The 8318-nt window shown below is 55.8% G+C and overlaps 1 protein-coding gene across 1 annotated transcript; it reads right to left on the minus strand.

The window, feature by feature from the left end:
- Nucleotides 1–486: 486 nt before the first annotated feature.
- On the minus strand, nucleotides 487–4381 carry EGR1 (early growth response 1). The gene is made up of 2 exons (XM_014853826.3): nucleotides 3753–4381; nucleotides 487–3040 (listed from the first exon to the last, which is right to left on the minus strand). The coding sequence occupies exons 1-2, from the start codon at nucleotides 4378–4380 to the stop codon at nucleotides 1713–1715; spliced, it is 1956 nt and encodes a 651-aa protein (XP_014709312.2). The 5' UTR covers nucleotide 4381; the 3' UTR covers nucleotides 487–1712.
- Between the last annotated feature and the right edge of the window lie 3937 nt (nucleotides 4382–8318).

The raw sequence follows: 8318 nt of genomic DNA on the forward strand, positions 1-8318 counted from the left end.
CTTCGACATCCTTAGGTTTCTGGGGACATGGAGGATGGGAAGGAGAGGCTGAGTCAGCCCCAGCTTTGTTGCTGTTTCCCAAAGTCCTTGTGCCCACCCCTTATCTCCCCCAAGTGCATATGGCAAGGATTCCCAAGAACCTAGATTTTCCCAACCCTGCATAGAGATGGGGGGCAGGGCTGGCTGAACCTTTGGGGCCAGGAGAATAGCATTGCCTCTGGCCACACATGTTCCACCCCTATCACTGGCCGTTAGCTTTAACTAACCAAGACAAGACTGCAGCCCACCAGACTGAGGAGGAATAGGCCCAGGATCAAGAAGAGGAGATTCACACCCAGTCCTCATAAAGAATTCACTCCAGTGACACACAGTGGACATGACTCTGGTTGGAATACCTTTGTCTCTGTAAAAGCCCTTCAAACCCCTTGAGAGGGACAGCTACTGCAGACCACCCCACCCTCAGCCCAGGAAACACACCCAACCACACCTATTTTATTTTCCTTTTAATTTTTCTCAAGGATATACACCACATATCCCATGGGCAATAAAGCGCATTCAATGTGTTTATAAGCCAAACAGTCACTTTGTTTAAGCAAACACAAGTACAAAGTAAAATAAAACCACAAAATAATGAACTGCATGTTCATAACATATAAAAATTGCCGCCTACTCAGTAGGTAACTACAACATTCCAACTCCTGAATATATTTATAAATTTACATTTTCAGTTAAAAAAATAGACTTTTGAGAGTTCAGATTTTGTTTTAGATTTTGTTTTCTTACATTCTGGAGAACTGAGGCTCGGCTCAGCCCTCTTACTCATTTTGCTCCCAAAGCCTCCCCCAATTCATCACTCCCTGCCCCCCTTAAGGCTAGAGGTGAGCATGTCCCTCACAACTGCACATGTCAAGCCGTCAGCGAGGCGCATCACACGAAAGGCACCAAGACGTGAAACTTTTTAAACCAAAAGGACGGAAAAAAAAAAAAAACCACTTTCAAAAAAAAGAAGAAAATCCAAACCATATTTTGCCACATGTGAGAGTATGGTCGGGCAATATTTACAAAAATATTAACGGAACAGCACTCTGACACATGCTCTGATTAATACCGAGGACTGCTGTTTCAAAAAAAGCTTCAAACTTAATTGTCACAGCATCATCACAAAATTAAAGGATCACCATTGGTTTGCTTGGCTTTGCTTTTTTTTTTTCCCCCCCAAAGTGAGGACTTAACTCCAAATAATACAATAGAATATGCAAATTATCTTCACATCAAGAGTACCCCAAGAAAAACAAAATCCATGGCACAGACACTGTACAAGGGTACAGGGCTGGGCTCTGATGGGCCCAAACCCCATTTTGCCAACTTGATTTTCTAGCATTGAAGGGAGCAAGGGGTCAGGCATACGATGGAGATGATACTGAAATGATATATCCAAAATCCATGCAAATCAAGTTCTTTGGATAGAGGTGAAGAACTTGGACATGGCTGTTTCAGGCAGCTGAAGTCAAAGGGAGTAGGGGAGGAAGGGAAAGTGGGCAGAAAGAATTGTTGGCCAACAAACCTTCCACGCCGACCCTGGGGTTGAGTAAAGAGGGAGGATTTGGCTCTGAGGACCTCCATCTGACCTAAGAAGAACCCCCTCCTATGGCCGTCTCCTCTTCCTGTCCTTTAAGTCTCTTGTGTTTCTTTTTCTCCCTTTGCCCTTTCCTTTAGCAAATTTCAATTGTCCTCGGAGAAAAGGTTGTTGTCATGTCCGAAAGCCCTGTGGAGGCGCTGAAGGAGTTGGTGACAGCTGAAGAAGGGAAGCTACTGATTTGGGCTGGGAAAGCAGGGGGAACGGAGGAGTATGTGGTGGCCACCGAGGGTGAGGGGAAGCCACTGTGCACAGGGGACGGGTAGGTCGAGGAGCCGGGAGAGGAGAAGGAGGTGGGCACAGGCGATGGGTATGAGGTGGTGGCTGGGGATGGATAAGAGGTAGTAACCGGGGACGTGTAGGAGGTAGCCACCGGGGACGGGTAGGAAGAGAGGGAGGAGGTGGCAGAAGAGGCAACAACACCTTTGTCTGCTTTTTTGTCCTTCTGCCGCAGGTGGATCTTGGTATGCCTCTTGCGTTCATCGCTCCTGGCAAACTTTCTCCCACAGATGTCGCAGGCGAAGGGCTTCTCGCCTGTGTGGGTGCGGATGTGGGTGGTGAGGTGGTCACTGCGGCTGAAGTTGCGCATGCAGATGCGACACTGGAAGGGCTTCTGGCCAGTGTGGATGCGAATGTGGCGGGTAAGCTCATCTGAGCGGGAGAAGCGGCGGTCACAGGACTCCACTGGGCAGGCATAGGGGCGTTCGTGGGGGGGCGTCTTGCTGGGCCGGTTGGGGTACTTGCGCATGCGGCTGGGTTTGATGAGCTGAGACTGGTAGGTGGTGTTGAGGGCCTTCAGGTCCTGGGAGCCCGACTGTGTGGCAAAGGCCTTGATGGTAGAGAGTGGAGTGAGTGAAGGCTGCTGGGTACGGCTCTCCAGGCCCTGGAAGGGCTTTTGGTCTGGCGTGCCCAGGCCCAAGTCCCCCTGCTGCTGTGGAAACAGGTAGTCAGGGATCATGGGGACCTGGAAGCCACCCTTGGCAGCAGGGTAAGCAGGAGGTGGGTACTGGAGCGCGGTGCCTGCCGAGCCGGGAAAGGCCTGGTTTTGTGGCTCAGGGAAGATGTCAGTGTTAGGCGTGGGGAAGGTGGGTGCCGCGGAGTAAATGGGGCTGCTGTCGTTGGACTGCACCGCACAGCTCAGAGGTGGGCTCTGGGAGGCAGAAGAGGAGGAGGAGGCCGCTGGAGATGGTGCTGAAGATGAAGTGGCCGGTGGGTTGGTCATGCTCACGAGGCCACTGACCAGGCTGAAGAGGGGCTCAGGCCACAAGGTGTTGCCACTGTTGGGCGCAGGCTCCAGAGAAAAACGGCCAGTGTAGGTGATGGGGGGCAGCCGGGTGGTTTGGCTCGGGTAACTTGTCTCCACGAGAACCTTCTCGTTATTCAGAGAGATGTCAGGAAAAGACTCTGGGAGGAGAGAGAGAGAGGGACGAGGCCTGGTTACTGGAGAGCAATCACTGGAGGACGAGGAGGACCCAAGCTGCCAGGCAAGAGGTCGGGCCGGCTACCATTGACTCCCGGGCTGGTTAATAATTGATAGCAGCAGATTGCAATGTTCCTGGACCCGCTCCAGCGGCAGAGCCCATTTCAACAACAGCTGACGCAAATACGGAGAATCCCCCTCCACTGCAGCTCCCAGAGCTGCACCGCGGCGGCTGCGCGGGCAAGGAATTCCCCCCAGCACCCCCTCGGCTGCGGCTAGTACGCGCCCACTACCCCGGGCAGCCGGGACATCTTTGGCCACAGATCACAGCCTTTCCTTGGGGACAGACGGCAGGCACGGCCTTTGGGGGGAGGGGGGCCACAGCCCTGCTCATCAAAACAAGCCCTCCCCCCGCCTCCACCCACCCACGCAGCCCCAGAGCGCTCCATCCAAAACAAAAGCTCTCTCCTCTGCGTACCGCTAGAAACGAGGTGGGTGGGGGTGGGGGTGGATGTCCCCAGGCATCCCTTTAACATATGACCCTGAGGATGCGAGGAACAGAAGGGAAACCCCACTTGCATCCCTGAGGTCCAGGAGCACTACTGCGGTGAATGGAGCGCTGCAAAGGCTGTGGGGAAGGACCGGAAGCCAGGATGGTGGCGAAGGGGCTAATCCTGGGCATAGGCCACCGCTTACCTGAGGTCAGGTGCTCGTAGGGCTGCTCGCCTGCCTCCCCCTGAGGGTTGAAGGCGCTGCTGCTGCTGCTGTTGCTGCTGCCCCCTCCAGCTCCACCGCCCCCGCTGCTGCTGCTGCTGTTACCGCCGCTGCCCTCAGGGGCTCCGGCGGCACCGAGGAACTGGGGAGCCCCGTTGCTCAGCAGCATCATCTCCTCCAGCTTAGGGTAGTTGTCCATGGTGGGCGAGTGAGGAAAGGAGCCAAACGGATCGGAGATCTGCAGCGGGGACATCAGCTGCATCTCGGCCTTGGCTGCGGCCATCCCGGGCGGGCTGGCGAGCTGCTGTTGGGCCGGGTGGGCGCAGCCCGGGGCTGGAGCTGGGGGGACACACTCTCGGGGGCCTGGCCGGGTCACATGCGGGGCGCGGGGCACACTGTGGAGAGTGCAGGTGGGGTCCCCAGGCTCGCCCTCGCCGCCGGCCGGTGTGAACGCGGTGCTGCTACGGAGGCTGGGGCAGGGGCCGGTCCTGCAGCGGCGAAAGCTGGCGGCGGCGGCGGCAGCTGGCGGCGGCGGCTCCCCAAGTTCTGCGCGCTGGGATCTCTCGCGACTCCCCGGATCCGCCTCTATTTGAAGGGTCTGGAACGGCATGGGCCCGCCTCCCTCGTGACGTACATGGCCATATATGGGAAGCAGGAAGCCCTAATATGGCAAGACCGGCCAGGAGGACCCGGAGTGACGTGAAGCCCCCTAGCCGTGAGCGGTGGGCACCACCATCCCGCATCCCGGGCCCTGCGCGGACTCCTGCACCCTGGGCGCCCAGGCATCAAGAAAGCCTAGGGCTCAAGCCGCACCTTGGGACTCCCGGACCCAAGCTGCTCCGGAGTTCCCGACTTTGCCCCCGTCCCTTCCCTCCGCCTTCTTCCCTCCTCCCGGAGCCGGAAGCGGCCGGGCCATATCGGGCTGCTCCAAATAAGGCGCTGACCAAATAAGGGTTGTTCCGGCGGGGGATCCTTCCTGCTCCTTATATGGCGTTTCCGGGTCGCTGCTTGCTGCTCCCTGACTCCCCCCTCCTCCCTGGTTCCAAGCCGGGAGCCCGATCGCGCGCAAGAGCGGGGGACGCCCAGGCAGGGAGGGCTTGGGGCGCGTAGCGCTAGCACACCGCGACTCGAGGCTCCCCGACGGGGCCTGGGCTGGGGAAGCCCAGGCCCGAGGCGGGGGCGAGGGCGAGTCGGGCTAGGGTTCTGCCGCCGTCATCCAGGGCCCGCCCGCCCACCTCTGGGACCGTGGGAGCGGGGCGGGAGCGAAGGGGAGGAGCGGCTGGACTGGCCCGGGCAGAGGCCGCCCAAGAGGGGCGGGTCCTTGACCCCGGGCCTCGACCAATGACACGGTGCCTTTCCGGGTGTCACCGGGGAAACTGAGGCTAGGAAATAGTAGCCAGATGGTTCCTGGGACCCTGGGCATTGCGGTGGGCCGCCTGCTTCTCCGCCATCTGCCAATGGGATGAGGCTGTTGGAGCTTGGGGATCCCTTTACGCCACCCAGAACCGCAAGACTGTTCCCTGGGCCCCTCCTGGGAAGAGCCCACCTTTGGGTGGCGGACGATTGCCCTAAGGGAGACCCGAGTCCTGTTCCCACCAGGAGCTGCTGGTTCTTGTGGTGGTGGGAGACTTTCCCACCTTTATCCGAAACAGGTGGAGGTTGTGTGGGCAGTGCGGTAATCTGAAAAAGGGGCTTCCCTAAAGATTGTCTGGGGACCACAGGTTAGCGCGAGGAGAGGACCTGCTTAGCGGCTTGGTGCTGCCCCCTGCAGGTCCCCTCTCCAGCTCAGTTCCCCTAACCCTCGGCGGAGTGGGCTCTTGCGCCGCCTTCTTGCTCCCCCTCCCGGCTTCTGTGCTGGGCGCCGAGCCAGTCCGGGGGAGCCTTAGACGCAGTGAGCGCGAACTGAGCAGGCGCCGCAGCCTGGGCTCTCCCTGCAGTCCCTCGGGAGACGCCACCGCCGAGGCGCCCAGACTCTGGGCAGGATAACACTCCCTCCCCGAGCCAGGCCAAGGGTGGGGGGGCTGAGGGGGTGGGGATAGGGTAGGCGGGAACGATTCCTGCAGGTCTTCCGGGAGCGGGACTAGAACAGGGAAGCCCTCCCCCTCCCGTCTCCCCCCGCAGTCAAGTGCGCACCCCAAAGAGAACAGGGATTCCAGGAGGGGAATGCTCCTGCTCTAGCTCTCAATCCAGGGGAGGTGTTGTTTTTCTGAATTTAAAAAGAAAACAGAAAGTGTGTGTGTGTGAAAGGAGGGTGCTAACGCCAGGAGTGAAGGGGGCAGGTCAAGGTCTCCATGAACCCAAACAGCCTCAGGAGGTCGGGGTCAGGGGGTTTAAACGGGGCGGGGTGGAGGGTAACTCTCTTTGGCTGCATCCCTCTGTATCCCCCCCACCCCACCCCCCATATATTTTCTTATAAAAATCTGCTTAAGGAACCCAGCAATGAATCAGGAGTCCCTTGTCCCTCTGCTCTAGGTCTGAGCTCCCCATACCAAGTGCCTAGGGCCAGTGGGCCCTCTCCCACCGCCTACCGACTTGTCCATTAGGGGCAGGAGTGATGCACCTCTCTGAGGCCTACTGCAGGGCAGGGAGGCCAGGCCAGGCCAGGCAGGGTCAGATTGTCCTGTGTCTGAATGCCCATTTTGCCATTCCCCAGTAGGGTACCCTGGCCAGGCTTTTTGTATCTCCCTTTCTTCAACTGTAAAACAGGGCTAATGTTAATGATACCTACATGGAAGGATTGTCGTGAAGACTGAAACTTGCATGGACTGCCATCTATGAAGTCCCAAAGCACAGTGCCTGCCTTGCAGTTGGCAGTCGATAAACAGTAGCTATTGTTATTTTCAGGGGCTTTTGACCCACAGCATCACCCAGAGGTCACCCACCCATCCTCAGCCTCCAAGCAAGCCCTAGTGACCCTTTTCTGAAAAGTTGTACAGAAAGGGAGAAACATTCCAATTCTAACACAGGGGACATTGTCCTGAAGAGCTAATCTGAATATCCTTCTTGCTGCAGTAGAACATCATTTCTTAGAGCAGAATTTTTCAACCTTCACTGTGCAGCAGAATCACCCTTGGAGCAATGAATAAGAAAGGTTTTACCCTAGACCAACTGAATCACAATCTTCCTGAACTTGTGGGTGCCAGAACTGAGTAGGCGCCTTGTCCTAGGAACCTTGTTCTGTTCCTGGGGAGCTGCCCAGACCCCACGAGCATGTCCTCCTTCCCCAGCCAGGGCAAGCCAGTTCTCCTGTGGTTCTAATGTGCAAGCTGACCTAAGATATCTTCAGGTCCTTGCTGAAGCTGGGCACTGGGAATCCTTAAATCTACAACTTTTGTTTTGCATACCCAACATCAATTCTCCTTTCTTTTCATAACTACTCCCCAGCCAGTGATTTCCTTTGGGCAACCACCCCAATCCATGTGGTTGGGGGAAGATAACCCCATCCTAGATTAGGAGTAGATATGTCACCCAAGCCTGGTCGTCCATCTAGGCTGTTCCAGTCTAGGGCTGTTCCATGTCCCTAGCCCTAGTGAATGAGTCAGGATGGACACATGACTCAAATTAGGCCAATGAGAATCACTTCTGGGACTTTTTCTGGAACTCTTGAAAAGGAGGAATTCTCTTTCCCTGGTGGAGCTAAGACAATGGAATGTAAGGCTGGAGGCCATCTTGCCATCAGGACTGGACAGCCTTCCTCAGAAAGAAGCCAACGCGCCGAGGAAATCAGAGAGAAGAGATGTGCATACAGAGAGTGAGTCTCTAAGTGCAGCCTGGGCTTTTTAGTTATGCAAGCCAACGAATTCCTCTTTTATTTCATACAATGACACAGGCTCATTTCGATTGCTGTTACTTGCAACCCAGGAGGTTCTGACTAATACACCCATTATCCACACCAACAAAAAACTTTTCTGAGGACTTGCTGTGGGCAAGGCCTGGGGATAAAGCCTAAGGCCTAAGGCCTAGGCCCCTACCTCTAAGGAGCTTACAGCTGGGTAGAAGGGAGCCTGGATTCCATATTAGGAGAGAATTAAGAATAGGAAGCAGCCCTGTTAGCCACCAAAAGTCAGTTACACTAAAGAACGGAGGGGATAAGAGGAGGGAGAGATTCCAGGGGTTTGGGAGGAGGACAGGGTTGATGAAGAGATTTTTGAGAAGAAAGAACACAAGAAGGACCAAACTTTGTGGTGAGGAAGTGAGAGGCACTTTCAGGCGGTGGTTGGAGGTGGCCGGCACAGTCCATGTGGTCTATCTGAGAAAAATGGACTGGAGTAAAGAGGGTTCCTATTGGGAAGTAGTAGGAGGTAAGGTTGAACAAAACATTCATTCTTTTAAAAATGATTTTTGTCCACTGCTTGTTTCAGACGCAGTGTGAAGTCTTGAGAATTCCACAATGAGGAAGGCAGATGCAGTTCTGCCCTCCTGGAAACCGCCGTTCGGGGGTGGGGAGGGGGGGGGGTAGAAGGAACTAAACAGGTACGCAAATAAACAGGATAATTTCAGATTCCGGTATGTGTAACATACTAGAGAGGTGAGGGAGGGCACCTTGGA

The sequence above is a fragment of the Equus asinus genome, chromosome 9 (genome assembly GCF_041296235.1).
Source record: "Equus asinus isolate D_3611 breed Donkey chromosome 9, EquAss-T2T_v2, whole genome shotgun sequence".
Classification (NCBI taxonomy): Eukaryota; Metazoa; Chordata; class Mammalia; order Perissodactyla; family Equidae; genus Equus; species Equus asinus.